This window comes from Danio rerio, chromosome 11 (genome assembly GCF_049306965.1).
Source record: "Danio rerio strain Tuebingen ecotype United States chromosome 11, GRCz12tu, whole genome shotgun sequence".
In the NCBI taxonomy this organism is placed as follows: domain Eukaryota; kingdom Metazoa; phylum Chordata; class Actinopteri; order Cypriniformes; family Danionidae; genus Danio; species Danio rerio.
Genome location: NC_133186.1, coordinates 7705001 through 7727028, shown reverse-complemented (window position 1 = coordinate 7727028; position 22028 = coordinate 7705001). Strand labels below are relative to the sequence as shown.

The 22028-nt window shown below is 33.5% G+C and overlaps 1 protein-coding gene across 50 annotated transcripts in view; it reads right to left on the bottom strand.

Annotated features, from left to right (window-relative positions):
• The window catches only part of adgrl2a (adhesion G protein-coupled receptor L2a), a 282003-nt gene that overhangs the window by 151947 nt on the left and 108028 nt on the right, over positions 1-22028 (bottom strand). For all 50 annotated transcript variants that reach the window (XM_073916317.1, XM_073916329.1, XM_073916304.1 and 47 more), the window contains exon 2: positions 9301-9485. In XM_073916317.1, the coding sequence (XP_073772418.1) occupies positions 9301-9409 (109 nt within the window). In that variant the 5' untranslated portion in view covers positions 9410-9485. The remainder of the gene's footprint in view (positions 1-9300; positions 9486-22028) is intronic.

Below are 22028 nucleotides of genomic sequence, written 5' to 3'. Positions count from 1 at the left end.
CGTGCCCTCTCTCGTGAACGCGCGGCACCAACAGCCGTCGGCGGAGATGCGTACAAACGGCTGCGCAGTTGTTCAAATCTGCATTTGCTGACAGACAGTTTGGTCTACTTATCGGAATTATGAGAGATGTCGGTCCGACTCTATTTAATTTGATGAACATTTTTTTAGTCTATGCTTTACCCAAAATATAAAAATACATATAAATACATTTAGATCACTTACTGTAATCATTACTATCCGCTTGTTAAGTGGTGACGTGTTTGTGACGTATGTATACTGTTTCCGGGTCCAAGCCTCCATTCATTTGAGTGGAGAAATCATTCGTTAATGATCGCGTTTTATTCCTATCACACATTAAAGTTCATTTTACATAAAGTCATAGTGTACACAACAATCTCTGGGCTTGCTGCATAACAAATACCAAAATTTTAACAATTTATAAAACAATGAATCACTTTCTGGCCATCGGATATTAGGCATGGACATATATACTGCGATCGTGACTTTCGAAAGTATTAAATCGCTTTGTAAACGTTTATTATTACCATTTCATGAATCTCCCCATTCAGTTGAATAGAGCGCTTGGACCCGGAAGCCGCTCGGCGTGACGTCACACTTAACAAGCGGATTGGACTGTGAAGAGACTTTCAACCAACACAACAAAAAATGCATCACCTACTGCACCTTTAAGTAGCATTAAAGTACTTAAATATGCAGTCGTGTTTGTTTTGTTGTTATTTTTACCTGGTAAACTAAATGCCACAAGAAGATTTTCAGAGTGTTAAAAAAATCCTTGTCTTATGCTAATCTGCTTTATGCAGCTGATTAGGGCTAAATGCAAAACAAAGCTAATGAATGGACGACGTGAATGAGTTTCAATCACTCGCTCATCGGATTCATCACCCACACTCAGAAGACTATTATCTTCTAAACCATTCTGCTAGCTCTCTTTTCCTGCTAACAAATCACTATTAGAGGCCAATAACACAATGTTTTGTATCATCCAGACCTCATGGGATAAACAGGAAACATGGTAACGGCTAACATGTGACTAGTCTTGTTTGATTTTTTGCATGACAAACACCAATCAGGAGGCAGCTGTGATGAGGCTTAATCCATTAAAACCAGCGTCTCCTCCCGGTTAAATCCTAATGAGGATTTAAAGAGCTCGGCTGCAGGGGGCCGTCGGACAACAGACACACCTTGCTGAGCGGTCTGCCCCCGACCCACTGTTCTCCTTTCTTATCATACAGATCAGGAGGAGGGCTGATGAAAGATGGTGAAGACGAATGCGGGCGTATTGACCCCCCGGCCGCTCGGCATTATGGGAAGTCTGATCCCTCAGTCTGATAGAAAACCCCTGGGTAAGAGGAAAAACAAAAAGCAGGAGACAAGAAAGAGAGAGAGACACAAAGAGAGCTGTGTAGTCTGAGGTATAAAACCCAAAACAAAGGGATCTGGGATCTGGCTCCAAGATCTTAATAAAGAAGCTAAATACGGGGAGAATTCAGATATATTGATATCGACGGAACATCGATAGGAACAAAAAGCCACAGGGCTGAGGCTGAGGGGAATTGGCTTTAGCCGCTCAAAGATAATCAGTTTCGCTAGTTTAAATGTTTCCTTGCCGAGTGGAACTGCACAGATGGGATTTTGTGGCATGTGAGAGGCTTGTCCACACTTGTCCATCTCTACGGAGAATAGCGCGTATTCACAGCAGGATCCACGTCATTTATTAAGACCCTTCAGTAAGAAACAAATCTGTGATGAATCTTGCACATTAACATTCTGTCTTAAAATAAAACAAAATGAAATCAAGAGAAAAAGGTTGTACCAGCCTAAGCTCGTCTGCAAGCCTGCTCCAGCTGCTTGGGATAGATTAGTTTGATGGTCTTAAAGGGGTTTAGGCCAATTATCAACTGGGAAAATAAAAATAAAATAAAATAAATACAAAACAATACAAAATAAAATAAAATAAAATAAAATAAAATAAAATAAAATAAAATAAAATAAAATAAAATAAAATAAAATAAAATAAAATAAAATAAAATAAAATAAAATAAAAAACTTACCTAAATAAAAAAAATGCAAAACATAACAATAGAAAAAACAATAGAAAAACTAAATTTAATTAAATTAAATTGAAACTTATATCTTTATTTTATATAGTAAAATAAAATAAAATAAAACAAACAAAAATAAAAAACAGAATAAAATAAAATAAATACAAAGCAATATGAAAACAAAACATAACAATAAAAACAACAAAATAAAATAAATACAAAATGATACGTAATAAGATATAAAATTAAAAATATATATTTAAAATAAAATTAATACAAAATAATACATAACAATATCAAAATAAAACAAAACAGAACAAAATTAAATTAACCTAAATTAAATAAAGGCAAAACATAGCAATATAAAAAAAATTTAAAAATAAATACAAAACTATAGAAAAACAAAATAAAATTTAATTAAATTGCAACTTTTAATTTTATTTTATATAATAAAATAAAATGAAATAAAACAAATAAAAAATAAAATAAAATAAAACAGAATAAAATAAAATAAATACAAAACAATATGAAAACAAAACAAAACATTACAACAAAAAACAACAAAATAAAATAAAATAAAATAAATTTAAAACGATACGTAATAAGATATGAAATTAAAAACATATTTAAAATAAAATAAATGCAAAACATATTATAAAATATAAAATAAAAATAAAATAAAATATAACAAAATGAAACAAAACAAAAAACAAAACAAAACAACACAAAACAAAACAAAAAATGATACAATAGTTATGGCGACTCCTAATTAATAAAGGGAAGAAAATGAAATGAATGAATGAATGAATGAATGAATGAATGAATGAATGAATGAATGAATGAATGAAGGAATGAATGAATGAAAGAATGAATGAAAGAATGAATGAATGAAAGAATGAATGAATGAAAATAATTATGTTTTGTTTCGCCCATACCCCTTGCATTAGACATAAATTCTCAAAATCGCAACACAAATCGTTTCTTTTCCTTTAAAATACCTGCTTGACACATGAAGAGACGAATGCACAACTCTGTCAGTCAAAGATCCTGGAAAGATATGTTCTAATTCTGTCTGTGAATGAGTTCAGAAAGACCAACAGCCCAGAGCCATGAAGATGAGAAAGAAAGACATGTAGAAAGATGAAAACAATTAAAGAAAAGGTAGGAAACAACTTTCAAAAAATACATCCAATTCACTTCAGTAAACCTAAAGTGGTTGTGTTTTATTAATAACTATTTAACACAAACCAATTTGTGAACTGACAAAGCACGAGCACAAACACACACACACACACACACACACACACACACACACACACACACACACACACACACACACACACACACACACACACACACACAGTATGTAAATGTATTGTGGCTGGCATTCTAGACATCTCTGTGACATATTTTTACCGTTAATCAGCAGACATTTAACTGAGGCGTTTAAAGGGTTGAGACAGACAGCGTATTTCAGTAAGAGAGACAGATGGCTCATTTCTGACAGAAAGACAGACAGCTTGTTTCAGACAGAGAGACAGACAGCTCATTTCAGTCAGAGTTTGAAGGCAAGAAGGACAGCAGCTGTCCAAATAAGGGGCCCACCGGAGACAGAAAATAAGATTTTTCTTTTTTTTTTTTTTTTTAAGTTTTTTAGGTTACACTTATATATGGAGGAATATTAACCTCTGGGAAATGATTGAAATCTAACAAGAGCGCGTAGGATTGTCAGAGATATGACAAAAATTGTGCACATCATGGAATGACACATTTTATAATACAAATATAAGTAATACATATATAACTACATATTAAGGTGTATTTTGAAAGCTTTTGAAATACTGGGAATATGTTAAAGGTCAGATGAAATGTACTCGTTTACTATTAACTGTCCTTTCATTTTGGAATTAGATTGAATGGACACAGAAAATATATAATAAGTGCATATATATATATATATATATATATATATATATATATATATATATATATATATATATATATATATATATATATATATATATATATATATATATATATATATACACACACACATATATACACATATATACATATATACACACACGTTTGTTTTTGTGAAAAGTGGGGACATAGGTTACATTACATTACATAGGTTTCCATTCATTTTATTCTGTCCAAACCATATATTGTATGTGCAGCTTTACTCTCTAATTAAACTCAATCTGTAAGATTTATAAGCATTTTGAGAAACAAGGACGTCACCAATGTCCTCATATTTCACCTCTTTTTTTGTAATACCTGTGTCATACCTATGTCATTATACAGATTTGTGTCCTGATATGTCACAAAAACACGTACACAAACATATACACACACAGCAGTTCATTCTGCTGTGTCGACCTCTGAGATTAACCCGAAGGAAAACAAATGAATGAATAATAATTATAATAATAAGAATAATAATAAAAAATTAATAATAATAGGCAGTTCACACCACTGTAGTGACCTCTGACTTAGCCGAAGAAAAATGAATGAATGAATATTAATAATAATAATAATAATAATAATAATAATAATAATAATAATAATAATAATAATAATAATAATAATAATAATAATAATATTAATAGGTGGTTTATTCCGCTGTGACAACCTCTGAATTATAGATTAAGCAGAAGGAAAATGAATAAATTAATAATAATAATAATAATAATAATGATAATAATAATAATAGGTGGTTCATTCCTCTGTGGCGACCTCTAAAATAGAGACTAAGCCAAAGGAAAATGAATGAATGAATATTAATAATGTGGCTTATAGTGAAAGTTTCATTCCAAGCTGACTGATTTTATATTTTGATATTCTTCAGAGACATGCAAATCACTGCCCTACAGTTCTGTATTTATGCGCATCGTGTTTCCACTCCAAAAATCAATAGGAATGACCTTTAAATAACTAAAATGATTGACCAAATCTCCAGTTGTGAGTTAAAACTCCAGTTGAAATGGAGGATTCATAGGTCAAGACTGCAAACGACTGCATCTCGAAAAAACGAAAAAGAAAGAGCTAATACATTTGCCAAATAACAGAGGCAGGCGAAAGTCAGCTCTTTGTAAAGCAAAAAGTTAAACCTTTTAATTTTGTTTTGTCATAAACCTGCAGATGCCAGGAGCCCTGTTACGCTCTTATGTTAAGATGATGTGAATTTCCTGCCTGGGAAAGTCAAACAGAAGCTGACCACATGTGAATTAAGATGGAGATGAAGTGTTTTTATGAATACAAGCGGGTGGCCACTGGTTCGAGGCCACGGTTCCCTGCTATTCGTTCTGAATGAGCCCAAGGCAGCAGGACACGGATGGATATTATTCCGTTCCTTCCATAATTAAAAAAAAAAAAGAACAGCTCATATTACTCACAGACTGTACCGACAAATTGGCCAGACATATAAAGAAAAGCTTTCTTTCGAAATTAGTTCACCCCATCATGAAATAAGCCAGCGAACGTGTGTTCAAAGGAAATCTGTAATTGCTGATAAATAATAATATTAACTTATCAGACAATAAACCTGCACCCCGTTACTGTACATGAATGAGTCAACATGAGTTCTGTTGACTTTAATAGCAAGTAATCTCACGTACTAAATAGGTTTTTACTTTGAAACATGTTTTATCTAAGATTGAGTATGCAAACACAAACACATTTTAAACAATAGTAACACGTTATAATGACTGCACACTATTAACCAAGAGCATTCAACTGTGTTATAAAGAGTTTGTCACAAAGTTATGTGCATTTATTTAAGACAATTCTTTTCTTTAATGAGAGGGAAACAATTATGCCTAAACTTTTTTTTGGATGGAGTGTCTATTTTTTGATAAAAAATGTGACAACAGATATGTCAGATGATTGTTACATTACTCTGTATATACCACCCCAAGATGTACATTTTTTTGGACCAACTTCTCTGACTGCATTCAATGGAAGAGAGCATGGATATTACCTGAAAAATTCAGCATATCCAACAAAATAAGAGAGATACATTTTAAGATCTTGCATAATGATTATCCTACAAATTCCCAAATTGCTAATTATTTTGAAATATATAATAAGTGTACTTTCTGCAATATACATGAGGACTTTATTTCACTTATTCTATAGTTGCACTCACATTAAACATCTTTGGAATGACATTATTTTTAATTATTATCCATTTTTAAACCAGATTTAAATTGGTCTATAAAAGATATATTTCTGTATTTCTCGGATGATGATCATGCTCTGTTACACTGTAAATTTTTTATACACAAAAATAAGTTTCTAAAAACAATACCTATTTTTAATACTTTCCTTGTTGAAATTGTATATTGTTACAATATTGAATCTCTCAAGCTTATTAATAATAATAAAAATAATAAGTTTCTTAAAGCTTATGATAATCTTTTTTCTTAATGATTGAGGCTGTGTAGATTTTTTTTCTCTCTGTCTTCTCTCTTATTTTTTGTTATTGTATTTTTTCTTCAATGCAGTGATGTTATTATTCTTGTATTCAATAAAAAAAAAAAAGAGTAAAAAAAAAAATTACCAAGAGCAAGCCAGACTAGCAAGCCTAAAGACTGATTTAGACTTGATCAGACTGATTAAAATTAACAACAGCTTAAAAACTAAAGCAAAACCAAATCCCGGACATTTTACACAGATGCATACTTTGAGACCAAAAGGCAATCTGAGGTGCTAACTGGCATTAGGGGGGTTTAAAAACCAAAACAAAGACAGCCGTTCCGGCACGTAACGCACAATTTCAAAGCAGAATAACTAACATAGCATTGTTTGTCAGATAAACAAGTAAGTTCAAGCATGTTTCTTAAATATTTGCACACAAATTATGGCATTTTTCTACTTTAGAAGATTTAAAAATGTATATACAGCACATTTAATTTAATGAAAGAAAATTAACCCAGCAGCTGAGTTAAACCCATAATTGGGTTGAAATTACCCAGCATTTTAGAATGTAGTTCATAATTTGTTAACCAGTTACTCTACATTAGCTCTTAATAAATACATCTACAAATGGTGTTTTATTGACTTATAAGCACATACAGTTGAAGTCAGAATTATTAGCCCCCCTGTTTATTTTTTCCCCAATTTCTTTTTAATGAAGAGAAGATTTTTTTTTCAACACATTTCTAAACATAATAGTTTAATAACTCATTTCTAATAACTGATTTATTTTATCTTTGCCATGATGACAGTAAATAATTTTTACTACATATTTTTAAGAAACTTCTAAACAGCTTAAAGTGACATTTAAAGGCTTAACTAGGATTATTAAGTCAACTAGGCAGGTTATGTTAATTAGGTAAGTAGGCAAGTTATTGTATAAGGATGGTTTGTTCTGTAGACTATCGAATAAAAGATATAGCTTAAAGAGGCTAATAATTTTGACCTTAAAATGGATTAAAAACAATTTAAAACTGCTTTTATTCTAGCCGAAATAAAACAAATGAGACTTTCTATGGAAGAAAAAATTTTATCAGACATGCTGTGAAAATTTCCTTGCTCTGTTAAACATAATTTTGGATATAATTAAAAAAGAAAAAAAATGAAAAGGGGGGCTAATAATAATGACTTCAACTGTATATAATGTGCTTAATGACTGTATTTTCACACCTTTTTAACGATTTTAAATTAAGCAAAGGCTTATTTAAGAGTAGTTGGTGGCTTTTAAGAGCAATCAGAACAAGTATGTAAATGATTCATAAACTATTCAAGTAAACATGTATGCATCTTATTTTTCAGGCGTATAGTTGTAATTACTGTGTACGTGAATAAATGCTTTATTAACACAAATTCCTACTGCTCATCTACAGTGAAGACTTTTTTTTTTTTAAATCACTTATAAACGGCAATTAAAGGCTCAGTTATCATCTAAACAGAAAAAGGAATCGAACATCGGTAATTCAGGCCACAAATATAGAAGTTTAATTTACAAAAAAATGAAACTACAACTGTATAAAAATAAACCTCTGCAATCTTATTTAAAAATTATATTAGTGTACAGTTTAAACATCACTGAATACCACTGAAATGTTTGATCACATTCTTATATTTCTTAATATTTTTATTGTTGTTGTTTTATCAAATCCAACAATGTTGTATTTTGATATTCCAGCTATTCGGGAATGTTTTGTGAATTCTTAATGTGTTATAAAGTTATTACAAAGTGTTACCTAACTGTTTTTGCATGGCAGTAGGAATGCGACAACACACATTCACATCAGCAGACAAATTTAAACTACCATAAATTTGACATTATACATAAGATATTTAGTGTGTTTTAACAAATATAACATTCAACCGACAGTTACGTAAAGCTCTTTTGTAGCAGTAAAATCCCTTGCATGATTATCAAATAAGCATTAGGAGCTCAGACTGATATTGCATTCAGCATATACAACCCTGACGCGTTCCTATAAGAGCACAAAGCCACATTTCATGGAATTCAATGGCAGACACGCTATCAATAAACCGGCTCCACAATACTTCATCACTGCTTTGCATTCGGGCTTCATAAAACACCAGAAAATGTCGTTTGAGAAGATGCGCGGAATACAAATGAGACCCATACAAACGTATAGACAGCGTTCGGCCCACGAAATGAAATCAGAAAGATGAGATCTGAAGTTTCTAGGATATACTCGAGAGAAACGGGGAACAGACCCTCAAGCAATCAATCTTTCAAAGTTTCTGCGCAAGCACAAACTTCCAGCCATGGCTATGGCAGTAACCCATTTAATTCAATTATAAAAATGCATTAAAAAGATATTACGGCAGGGACAGAGTGTAATGAGGCGTGTTTACTTGAGGATATTGTTTATAATGAGCAGTTGTAGGGTTTAGGCCTATAGTTAGAACAGGACATGAGAGTAAACAGACGGAGATGAGATGAGGGAAAACTCGGAAACACTGTATGGTCTTTCTTTTAATTTAACCAAAAGGAAAACGAAAGCAGGCTCTGTGCTAATGCACACAGCTTCCCAAGATCCTCGGGCTATGTGTCTGGAAGGAAGCAGCCATTATTTATCCCAGCTACCAGAAATGGTGTCTTGCTTCAAACGTCCACCACATAAAATAAAAACCGAACCGTAAACTCAAGAACAGCATGAAACCTATGACTAATTGGGATGATATCACTTTTTTTTTTTTTTTACAAGAGATTTGTTTTATTGTGAGGGGGAAAAAAAAAAACAAGTCTTACCGTCAGAACTCTGCACAACCGTCAAGACGAATACAAGGCCACAAAGGACCAAAGACTTCCATTCTGAGCAGCCCATCCTGGCTCTGACTGGACTTTCTGCTTTCCACATGTCTGGGTCGAAATCACTGTAGTCACAACGATCCGGGGAAGTCACTCTGAGAGATAACCATCATTGACCTCCAAGCCTGCAAGAAAACCACAGTAGACTGTCAGTGTTTGGCTGTCGATGAAGAGCTCCTCGGGCATTAAAAACTTCCTCCTTTAAACTGCAGCAGTCCGATTATTTTCTCTCCTCCATCCAGTAGCAAACTCACACAGATTTCATTGAAACCCTCCGCTGGAAGGTGACTGAGATCTGAAACAGCACCTCCCGCATTACAAACAAGCCATTTACCTCAAAGGCCGTCGTTACTGTTTATCTTGCTCTCTTCTCCAAAACCTGTTCCGCTACCATCCATTTCTGACAGGAAACAGGTTTTTCAATGCTAAAGCGACCGGTGCATGTTCCACAGCCAAAAAGGGACTCGGTCAAAAACAGTATCTCATCTTTTAAATGTTTTTCTTCGATGCATGTTTACACCCTCCGACGGCCTCCCATAAAACACACTCTCGGTCTCATGGGAAACATCGTCACTACAGTAACGAGCCACTTAGGAGCCCATTAAAAACAGTGTGTGCACCCCCCTTAGGTTTCTTCAAGATACACTAAATATATCACAATATCCTTTAATACATCATTGCATTACAGGGTATTTCCTCACGTCTGGTCCAAAATAAATGTAGTGGAATGCAACTGTGTGCATTGGATTGTCAAACGGAGTAGTTATGAGATGAGTAAATGTTACTTTAAAACATCAGGGGTCTGTTTGTATATACAGCAGAGGCATTGTCTGAACAGGACATTTGTGTGTGGTTAGATAGCAAAGGTGGAATGCTAATGCATTGTGATTTAAATGAGAAAGGTTATAGGCCTGTCACAATAATGAATTTTTGTTGTGCGATATATATTGACACAGAAATTGTTGCGATAAGTCAGTGGTTCTCAACTGGTTTGGCCATGGGACCCACATTTTTACATGGTCATCAAGCCGCGACCCAAATTTTTAGGAACTATAATAAAATTTTAGGAAATAATATAATTAATTGATTAATTATTAAAATAATAATTATTAATTATTTAATTACTATAATTAACTTGTGTTTATCTGTTAACATACACAAGTAGTGACAGATAAATCATAAGAAAATCACCAAGAACTACAAATAAATAAATCAAATATTTAATTGCTGTCATTTAACAAAATGTATCAAATTATAGAAATATTACTAGTAAAGTAAAAACGTCAAATACTGTAAACAGTGATTAGTGTAAGGAAAGGTTCAGGTACCATTAACTAAACTGAACTGTTAATAAAACGTTAACACAGATCCTGTTGAACAGAACAAACCAGCAAATTAAAGTAAAATAATTAAAATAATCTTAACCATTTTATAATATTTTTTTTTTTGCTCTTCTGCTATTGGGTATATGCCGAAGCATGCTAATAGGACTTTTAATTTGCCATTAACCTGGGTTAAGTGCTTCCGGGAAATTGAATGCCAGTGCAAAATCTGGTGCGTTTAAGGTCTGTTTTCTTTAAAAATCAGCGATCTCCACTAGCTGAGTGATCTCCGATTTAAAGTGGGTCTCAGATTGTACAAGAAGCACTGCATTAAATTACATTTCCCACCATATCTTTATTATATGAGCATTTATTTTACCCCAGTATATTCAATGGAGCTTCTGCGTTAGCCTGCCGATTCTGACGGGCGCGTGCGAGTAAACGGCTTTTTGTCTCGTTTTACGCTTGAGCAACTAAATAAATGCTAAAGTTTATTTAACTGAATTTATTTTAATGACATTACAACATCGATGCTGTATAAGGAGCCGTATAAAATGAGAAAAAGTTCACAATAACAGCTCACCGGAGGTGTATCAGCATGGGAACAGTTCTGTTGTTTTTTTCTTCCTCTTGTTTATGACTGACTTATGTCTGTGGAACATTAATGCATATTTTGAAAACGAAAGGTTATCTTTTTCATTCTGTATTTTCTTTTCCAGAGTGTGGGTAAGTACTTCAATTACTTGTAATAATACCAGTGGTTCTCTACTCCTGTCCCCAGGACTCAACGCTTAACACATTCTGTATGCCTTACTTATTTAACACAGCAGATTCAGATCATCAGCTTGTTAGCAGAGAGCTCCGTGAACTGAATTTTGTGTGCTAACGGATAAAAGAGACACACAAAATGTGGAGATCCATGAGTTCCCAGGAATGGATTTGATAATCACTGAACAGATCTGTAAAATAATATGAAATTTGTATTTGTTAAAAAATAAAAACACAATTATTTTATTTTATTTTATGTGAACACCAGTGATAGCCCCAGTGGCTGGTGTAGTATTAATAACATTAGTAAAATAACAATGCTGCCTTTTATTTTATTTCTAATAATTTTATTTTATTTCTAATTATTTAGAAGTAAAATTGCACCAGTGCACCAGTGATATCCCCAGTGGCTGGCGTGGTATCATTAGCATTAGCAACATCAAATTTATTTTATTTTATTTTATTTCAAACTATTTTTAGTTTTTATAATTATTTAAATTTATTATTTTAATTATTTATAAATATTTTATTTTATTTTATTTTATTTTATTTTATTTTTAAACACCAGTGATACCCTTAGTGGCGGGTGTAGTATCATAAACATTAGCAACATAAAATACTGCCTTTTATTTAATTTTATTTATTTTCTAGTTATTTTATTTTATTTTATTAAAAATTATTTTATTTTATTTATAATTATTTTATTTTATTTATAATGTTTTAATTTCTAATCATTTATTATTATTATTATTATTATTATTATTATTTATTTTTTAATTATTTTATTTTTTTATTCATTCATTAATTAATTCTATTTTGTTTTATTTAATTTTTTTTAAACACCAGTGATGCCCCCAGTGGCAGGTGTAGTATCATAAAAATAATAAAATAAATCATTTATTTTAATTCTAATTTTTTAATTTCTAATTATTTTATTTTACTATTTTTTATTTATTTATTTATTTATTTATTTATTTATTTATTTAGCTATTTCCTTATTTTTATTCATTCATTCATTCATTAAATTTTTTTTTATTTAATTTAATTTTATTTTATTTTATTTTATTTATTTTGTGAACACCAGTAATACCCCCAGTGGCTGGTGTAATATCCTTAGCATTAGCAAAATAACCAAAACTGCTGAATCTTTAAGTCTACCTAGCTTCTGAAAAAGAAATCTATATTTTAATTTTATTTATTTATTCCTTTATTCACCATGAAATCATCTGAATCAAGAATTTCAGAGGTAAACCACTAGTAAAGCCACTTTGGTGGCGCCTCGCAGCAGGTTAGCAATGCGGAAACCAAATGCATAAAGGATGAGGGTTGATCCCTACGTAGTCAAGGGGTGTTGGACTAAATCATTGACAACAGCTCCGTACTTTCATATCTCTGGCTCATGCTGTGAGCGGTTAACATGCTGATCAGTCTCCAGAAGCGGAGCCGTGGACGAAGGCGGCTCGCCTGACTCCCGCGCTCCTCATTAAACGTGTTGAGGTCTCTCCCCTCTGCGGGACGCCTTATCTCCCTAAGCTGCAGCAAAGACCGCCGATCAACACCTGTTAAGTGCTTCAAACAAATACTGCCGTTCCATTGCCGGCGTGGCACAGCGGGAAGGCCTGTCGACACTGTTCTGTGTGTTTTGTGTTCGCAAATCAAATTAAAAACCCTAATCATGACAAATTAAGACAGCAACCATTCATCTTCAAAGGATTCAGGCCGGCATGTTTGATACCAGCACTTCCTTTGATTATGTAGCCAATCGGGTTGCCGTTTCATGCCACTGGCGAACAGCGTTTCTTACACTGTAAAAAAGATTGGTTCATTAACAGGTTCTGTATTTCTGGATTCTGTATGTTATTTACAGTCGTGAATTGCATTATGAGATGTTGACCTCTGCTCTGTCCACTTTTGATGTTTAAAAATCAACTCTGCAGTTTAATAAAATTACTTTTATTGATATTTTAGTACACTGTAAAAAAATATACGTAACAGTTTTCCGTATTTCAAGAGTTCACACTCAGATATTTGACTAAATAGAATAAGCATATTTGGCGTGCTGTCCGGGGAGAGGGCATTGAGCTTAGAAAGACACCCTAACTCGTGTTATTCCCCTTATCAGGATGGAGAGAGGGATAAGGGTCTGATCACAGTGTCTAGCCTGGCTCCAAAATGCTCCGCCCTCAGATTTAAGTAGGTGTCGGGTGTAATATATATAAGAGCAATATCACACGAGTAGCAGTGCGATATGGCTGTATATCGGCACTGGTGGGAGGCGTGCGATGGCACGAGGCCCATACACCCATATCGCAATGCTACGAGTGTGATATTGCGTTTATACAACAGTTTGACGGCATAATTGTGTATATAAAAACAAAATCAAACATGGAGAGTTTCAAAAACTCTTTTGTATGAGGAACTACTTTTTTTCCACATTGGATTCAAATCATAAGCTGACAGTTAAACAGTTGAGCGTGCATCTTTTAAACTTTAGATCTGTAGTGTCTGCTTTTTGCTGGCTGTATGTGGGCGGAGTAATACACAAAGGGTAAAGAGGATGTAGGAGTTCTGATATTGCAGAATATCGCACGGTTATCAGCCAATCAGATTTGAAAACCAGACAGAACTGTTGTATAAATTTATTTTATAAATAAATATATATATATATATATATATATATATATATATATATATATATATATATATATATATATATATATATATATATATATATATATATATATATATATATATTATCAGAGGCGATCTATTGAGGGCCGTCTTGTTCCTGTATGAACAGAGTTGGAGTCTGGTTTGAATCTTAGTCAGATTTGTTTCCAGTGCATGTTGGACTCGGGCGGGGCTGCCCCTTGTCACCAATTCTATTCATAATTTTTATGGAAAGAATTTCAAGGCGCAGCCTTGGGCTGGAGGGGGTCTGGTTCGGGGACCACTGGATTTCATTTCTGTTATTCGCAGACGATGTTGTTCTGTTGGCTTCATCGAACATGGACCTTCCGCATGCACTGAGGTGGTTTGCTGCCGATTGTGACGCAGCTGTGATGAGAATCAGCACCTCCAAGTCCTAGGCCATGGTGCTCCACCGGAAAAAGGTGGTTTGCCATCTCCAGGTTGGAGGAAAGTCCTTACCCCAGGTGGAGGAGTTTAAGTATCTCAGGGTTTTGTTCACGAGTGAGGGAAGGATGGAACGTGAGATTGACAGGCGGATTGGTGCAGCGGCAGCAGTATTGTGGAAGATGTACCGGTCTGTTGTGGTGAAGAAAAAGCTGAACCGAAAGGCAAAGCTCTCGATTTACCGGTCAATCTACATTCCTTCTTTCACCTATGGTCATGAGCTTTGGGACCGAAAGGACAAGATACAAGCGGCCGAAATGAGTTTCCTTCGAAGTGTGGCAGGGCGTATTCTTATGGACAGAGTGAGGAGCTCTGACACCCGGGAGGATCTCGGAGTAGACCCGCTGCTCCTTCACATCGAGAGAAGTCAGCTGAGGTGGCTCAGGCATCTGTTTCAGATATATTCATTCATATATAATTATAAATAAATAACAGTATGTATAGTGTCAATAAAAATCTATGAATATTATTTTATTAGAATCCAACAAATGTTTTATAGAATTATATGATGTGTTGTCTTAGACCCGACTCATAGCCGAGAATTAGGTTTATTAAGTCTTACATCCCTGACTTGTCATCCCTCATTTTTGCTTTATAAAAAAAACAAATCCATTAGGAGCCATGCTTAGTCTAAATAAGATCACCATCATTTTATTTAAACTTTGTTTTGCAGACTTGCAAAGATTACTGTGTGCCGACACCTCCGCATAAAAGACTGTTATGCTGGTTTCACAACGCATGAGTGGCGTGTGAGCAACGCTGCTTTTTTTTTTTTTTCTTGTCGTGCATGTTCACAACCGGGAACACGTCAGTGTCTTTTTTTCTGCGCACATGCTCAGTTTGCTTTTTGTTTAACTGCATTGCTTTCACCAGTGTTGGTTCGGTTGCACATTGAGTATATCGTCTTTATTCTGAGATTACCACTCTAAATAAGTTCACTTGCATATAAAGTAAATCATTCCAAAGCATTTACTGGGTTACTGGCGAGATTTACTGGGGCAGTTATGCGACGCCCAAGATTAGCCTCATTAAAACTGACCGTGTTCATGTTTTTATTAAATTTTTTATTATTTATGCTTCTGAATATTATTATGAGAGCTTTTTCTGACAACTTTTAACCTTACAAGTTTGAAAAAGTGACTTTTATGAACCCTCTAATAGTTTAAAGGGATATATTGTCTAGGTTGGTGCCGTGTATTATGCTGCAAAAGCCTTGTAATAAGCTGCCACTACATTTTGTTAAGCTGCAATAAAAATCTGGCTTTCAGCTAACTTTTTTAAATTAAACAGCGACAAAACTGAAGCCCTTCTCATCGGCACTAAAAGTGTTTTGGATAAAGCTGATAATTTCACTATGGACATTGATAACAGTACAATTTTTCCCTCCGTGCAGGTAAAGAGTTTGGGTGTCATCTTGGATAGCACACTCTCATTTGAAGGTCACATTAATAAAATTACACGTACTGCGTATTTCCACCTGCGTAATATCACTCTTCTCCGCCCGTCTCTCACAACTAATAACACAGCCATTCTTATCCACGCATTAGTTACTTCACGTCTAGACTACTGTAATGCACTTCCATAAACTCCAACTGGTTCAGAACCATGCAGCTCGTGTCATCTCTAGGACCCCATCTCACGAGCATGTCACACCACTCCTCTATCAGCTTCATTGGCTTCCAGTAAAGTATCGAATTGATTTTAAAATATTACTTCTAACTTTCAAGGCACTTCATAATCTCGCTCCTCAATATCTCACTGAACTTCTCCATATCTACACCCCTTCTCGTACCCTTAGATCAGCCAACAACTTCACCCTGGTACCACCTCGCACTCGATTGAGCACAATGGGAGACAGATCTTTTAGCTCTATGGCTCCTCAGCTATGGAACTCACTTCCACTAGATCTTAGGAGCAGTGATAGTCTTCACAATTTTAAATTACGTCTAAAGACCCATCTTTTTAAGCAGGCTTTTACTTAACATTTTTTTTAATCATGTTTTTATTATGTTCTTTTATGTTCGCTATTGTGTTTTAACTTGTTTGGTCAATGATTGTTTTTAGTAATGTTTCATTTGTTTAGCATGTCTGCTGATGCTTATTGTAAGGCGACCTTGTCTGGAAAGGCGCCATTTACAAATAAAATGAATTATTATTATTATTATTTTTCTTTTTTACAGATTAATTTATTTATATATTATTTCTTATACATTATATTATTTAAAAATACAAAAATGTCAATAAAAAGTCACTCTTTTATTAAGCTGTGGAGTTGAATTTTTAATATCAAAAGTTGACAGAGCAAAGATCAAGGTCCCTTTATGAAATATACAAGGTTAAATAGATGGAAAACACAAATTACGGAATATGAACAGATATTTTTACAGTGTAGCTTAAGACAGATATTGTTTAAGAAATGATTTATAGAGAACTAAGTTTGTAAAATAACGGAAAATGTACTGCCAGCTTACTACCAGGTTTTTGTACAGTAATTTACAACATCAACTAAACACACAATGTCAAAAAAAATCTAACTTTTCAGCATCAAAATCTATTGGAGGAAAGATTAAGATGCCATAATGCAAATCAAAAGTATAAATAAGTGAAAAAAAAACGTAAGGAAAACTGTCAATTTATAGATATTGTTTTACAGTGTACCTAGAAAACGAACAAAGCTTTATAAGCGCTGTGATGGATGAAGAGGTCCAGACCCAGAAGGCTTTTTCACATCTGCTCCAACACACCAACAACACTCCCCAAAAAAAAGTAGCACGAAATAAAAAAGCAGAACTTTGAAAGAACATTCCACTTCTCCGGGTGAGAAGAGAGCCGTTCAAATCAGAGCTGAAAGGCCAGTTTGAGATGTTAATGCCAAAAGAGAGAAACAAAGGGCAGATGTGTAATTATGCGCTCGTCTTTCACCCAAGCAGGAGTGAGACCCACCGGAGAATAGAGGAGGAGTCCTTCATTCAGAGGGGTGGGTGCAGGAATAATGCACAAGAGGCAAGGCCGAGGGGGGGAGGAGGAGGTTTACAAACTTTACAATGCCAGATTGACAGCTTGCAAGTCTCGCTTGACCTCTGAATTAACCCCCGAGCTTTCAATGAACTACAAAAAAGAGCCATGAGATCGATGGTCAAAGAATATGACAAGTGTATAAAAAATGGGCCCATAAACAGTGACACGCATTCACACAATAGAACTCAAACATACTAACATCGGGGACAAAGCACACAAGCTGACAAGCTAAATATTCATAAAGGAGAAAGCGTGAAACATATCTTTTTTTTTGCTCATATATATTTCAACATCGTCTTTCTACCAAATCAATATGGTGATTAATTGTTTAAAACTTGCAATTTCAAGCTAAGTTGTTATGTTGGAATTGTCGTTAGAAAAATAGCAGGGTTGAAAGCAGCAGCGTTTTCAGTCGTACGGTGTACTTTGAGATTGCATGGTGTGATTTATATAATAAAAGGTGCACTGTTAACAATTATTGGTAAACTACACAGTATTTAACTGTAATATGAACATTATTTTATGGTGGGACACATTAGAAAAATGTCTGCAAAATAGTTGCAAACAAGTTATATGTGTTGAATTTAAGCAAACAAATTAAATCTAGTAATGTTCAACTTAATTTGTTTGTTTAAATTCAGCCCAAATAAATTGTTTACAAACACTTAGCTTAAAAAAAAAAAAATTAAATCCGAAGAATCAGCTTTGAATCAATTTTAACAGCGCAGCTAGCAGTGTTTTACTATATTTTTAAGCTGTGTTGTAAAAATTACTGTATATTTTACAGTAAAAATATATTTATACACTACTTTAAATACATAAACAGCAAGATAAACAGTGCTGTAAATGTAAATACAGTATTTTTGCTGTAATTGATTTACAGTAAGTTACTGTTGCCAGTAGTTTGCCATATATTCTACCGTAAATTGTTAACAATGTACAATATAAATACAATTTAAACTTTTTCATTATCATTTTTTTTTATTAGAAAAATACATGAATTACAGTAAAATAAAGTGGGAAAAGATGAGACTATTCCTCGTTAACATGTTAAAAAAAACATCATTTTAACATTATTTAAATTATAGCTCCTTTAAGTGAGAACAGCAAACTGATTTTAGAAAAAAAAAGATGTTTAAAGTATCAACATGATAATATAAAAAACTACACCTACTTGCTAGAAACTTGAAAAAGACACAGTTCACCCTTAAATTAACATTCTGTCATCATTTACTCACTCATTAATTGTTCAAAACCTATTTAAGCTTCGTTTTCGTCTGTTGAACACAAAAGAAGATATTTTGAAAAATGCTGGATATTTTTTGTTCCTACTATGGAAGTCAATGTGTCCCAGCGACCAGCATTCTTAAAAAAATAGTCTCATGTGTCCAACAAAAACAACAAAACAACTTAAACCACATGAAGAAGTGTAAATGATGAGGTCATTTGAATTTTTGCGTAAACTATCCCTTTGATTATTATTAACCCCCGAGCTTTCAATGAACTACAAAAAAAGAGCCATGAGATCGATGGTCAAAGAATATGACAAGTGTATAAAAAATGGGCCCATAAACAGTGACACGCATTCACACAATAGAACTCAAACATACTAACAAAGCACACAAGCTGACAAGCTAAATATTCATAAAGTAGAAAGCGTGAAACATATCTTTTTTTTTGCTCATTTATATTTCAACATCGTCTTTCTACCAAATCAATACTGTGATTAATTGTTTAAAAATTGCAATTTCAAGCTAAGTTGTTATGTTGGAATTGTCGTTAGAAAAATAGCAGGGTTGAAAGCAGCAACGTTTTCTGTTGTGCAGCATACTTTGACATTGTAGGGTGTGATTTACATCATGAAAGGTGCACTGTTAACAATTTTTGGTAAATTACACAGTATTCAACTGTAATATGAACTGTATTTAACGTAGGACACACTGAAAAAATTGATGTTTGCAAAATAGTTGCAAACAAGTTATACGTGTTGAATTTAAGCAAACTAAGTAAATCTAGTAATGTTCAACTTATATTTTTTTTTAATCCAGCCAGATAAATTGTTTACAACCACTTAACTTAAACTTAGCAAATACAAATAATTAACTTTGAATATTTTTTCAGTGCAGTTATGCAGTGTTTTACTGTATTTAAAAGCTACATAGTGAAAATGACTGCACATTTTACAGTGAAGATTTGCATACACTACTTTATTTACATATACAGCAAGATCAATAGAGCTATAAATACAGTATTTTGCTGTAATTCAATTACAGTAAGTTGCTGGCAAACTGCTGCCAGTAGGTTATTGTAAATCAGTTGCAGCAAAAATACTGCATTTACATTTAGAGCACATTTACAGTGCAAAGTACTGTATATTTTACAGTAAAAATATACATAAACTACTTTAAATACATATACAGCAAGAAAAAAGTGCTGTAAGTGTAAATACAGTATTTGTGCTGTAATTAATTTACAATAAGTTACTGGCAAATAAGTTACCTTAGATTCTACAGGTACTTGTTAAAAATGTGCGCTAAAAATACAATTTAAACTTTTTTCTCTCCATTACCTGATTCTTTATTATACAAATGCCTGATTTACAACAAAATAAAGTGGGAAAAGATGAAATTCTTCCTCGTTAAAATGTTTAAAACAATAATTTTATCATTATTTAAATTATAGCTCCTTTAGGTGTGAACAGGGAACTGTTATTTACTTGATTTTAGAAAAAAAAATACTTTGAAAGTATTAATATACTGTTAATACTAAAAGTTACACATATTGCTAGAAACAAAAAGGGATGGTTCACAAAAAATGAACAATCTGTCATCATGTCACTTGTTTAAAACCTATTTGAGTTTTGATTTCTTCTGTTGAACACAAAAGAAGATATTTTTAGAAATTTTTACGTGAACTTTCCCTTTAATTATTTTATGAGGGGGCACAAACGTGACCCATAATAAACCATTAGCAACACATACCCTTTGATAAAACCATGACCGTGAAGGGTTTGTTTTTGCTGTTTACGTATTTGTGCTAGAATATCAGGTCAGTCATCAGATGACAGGGTCCCATTGAGCCAGAAACGCAAGAGGAAATCAATCAGCGGTCCAGGGAAGGACCAGTTAATGCACAGCAACACATGAGTCATTCTGAACACATCCCGTTTGACTCCACTGCCACACGTTCACCTTTGCCATCTGGATGCTGTCGGGTTGTGTACATTTTAAAACCAGAGGACAAACATCATGATATCGTGGGGGTGACGGATGTATTAAGGTCACGGAAACGACAATGTCAAACACTAAATGAGCAAACGACAAAAAAAAAGTTAGTACTCTACAGGCAGTGAATGAGAACACATGATAGGGCTTTACAAGCTAAAAATAAATCTGATATTCTTACTTCGCTGAACATAATTTTGTTTTTTTATTTGTTTTTTTAAGCTTCAGATTCAGTCCCCATTCACTGTAACGGGATGGAAAAGAATGTTAAGTGTAATCCATCCTGACTTTTTATTTATTAGATTTGTTATAAGAGTTTGAAAATGTTACATTTTTGGTAAACTAATCCATTATTGATTCTTAAACCTTTTTTTCTAAAATGCTAATGGAACGCGGTACTAAAACGCAGTGTTACTAAAACACAAATAAAAATAAATCTGATATTCTTACTTTAATTTTTACTTTTGTTTTTTTATTAGTTTATTTTTTTAACCCAGGCTCATTCTGAAAACATACCTCTATATGTATTTCTGGAGAGCGCCAAATATGTCCCAGGAGCTATATTTTATTTTCGTGAATCCACCAGAAGCTGATGTGTACACATTTTTGTGCCTGCAGTTTTAGTGTAAATCTACCAGAGGTGGTTGTAGACTGACTGACTGACCCAATCGACAATAGAGTGTTTTAAAAAGCAATCCAGAAAAAGAAAAGCCCTCACCTGGTTTTACCATGTTTTCAGATTTTTTTCAGATCATTTTTTGGAACCGCTATTCACCAGACTCAAACCCCGTCTTCATGGTCAACTCATCTCTGCATCTCAAGTCTGTCGACATATACATATACTGTGTATACATGGCGAGCTATTGGACAAAAACGGTAATAGTGGGAAAGTCATTAACACGGCGGTAAGCGGTCAGCTGGTAAGCGCGAAAAGGAATGGTGACATACCGCCCCGTAGCATTCATTTTAAAATACATACTTCTGGCTACATAACTTGCGATCTAATTATTCTTAAACCTTTTTTTTTCTAAAATGCAAATTGAGCACAGTCGGTCCTAAAACGCAGTGTTTAAAACGCAAGCTAAAAATAAATCTGATATTCTTACTTTGGCTGAACACACTTTTGTTTTTTTATTGTTTTTTAACCCAGGCTCATTCTAAAACATATCGCTATATACATTTATGGAGAGCGCCAAATATG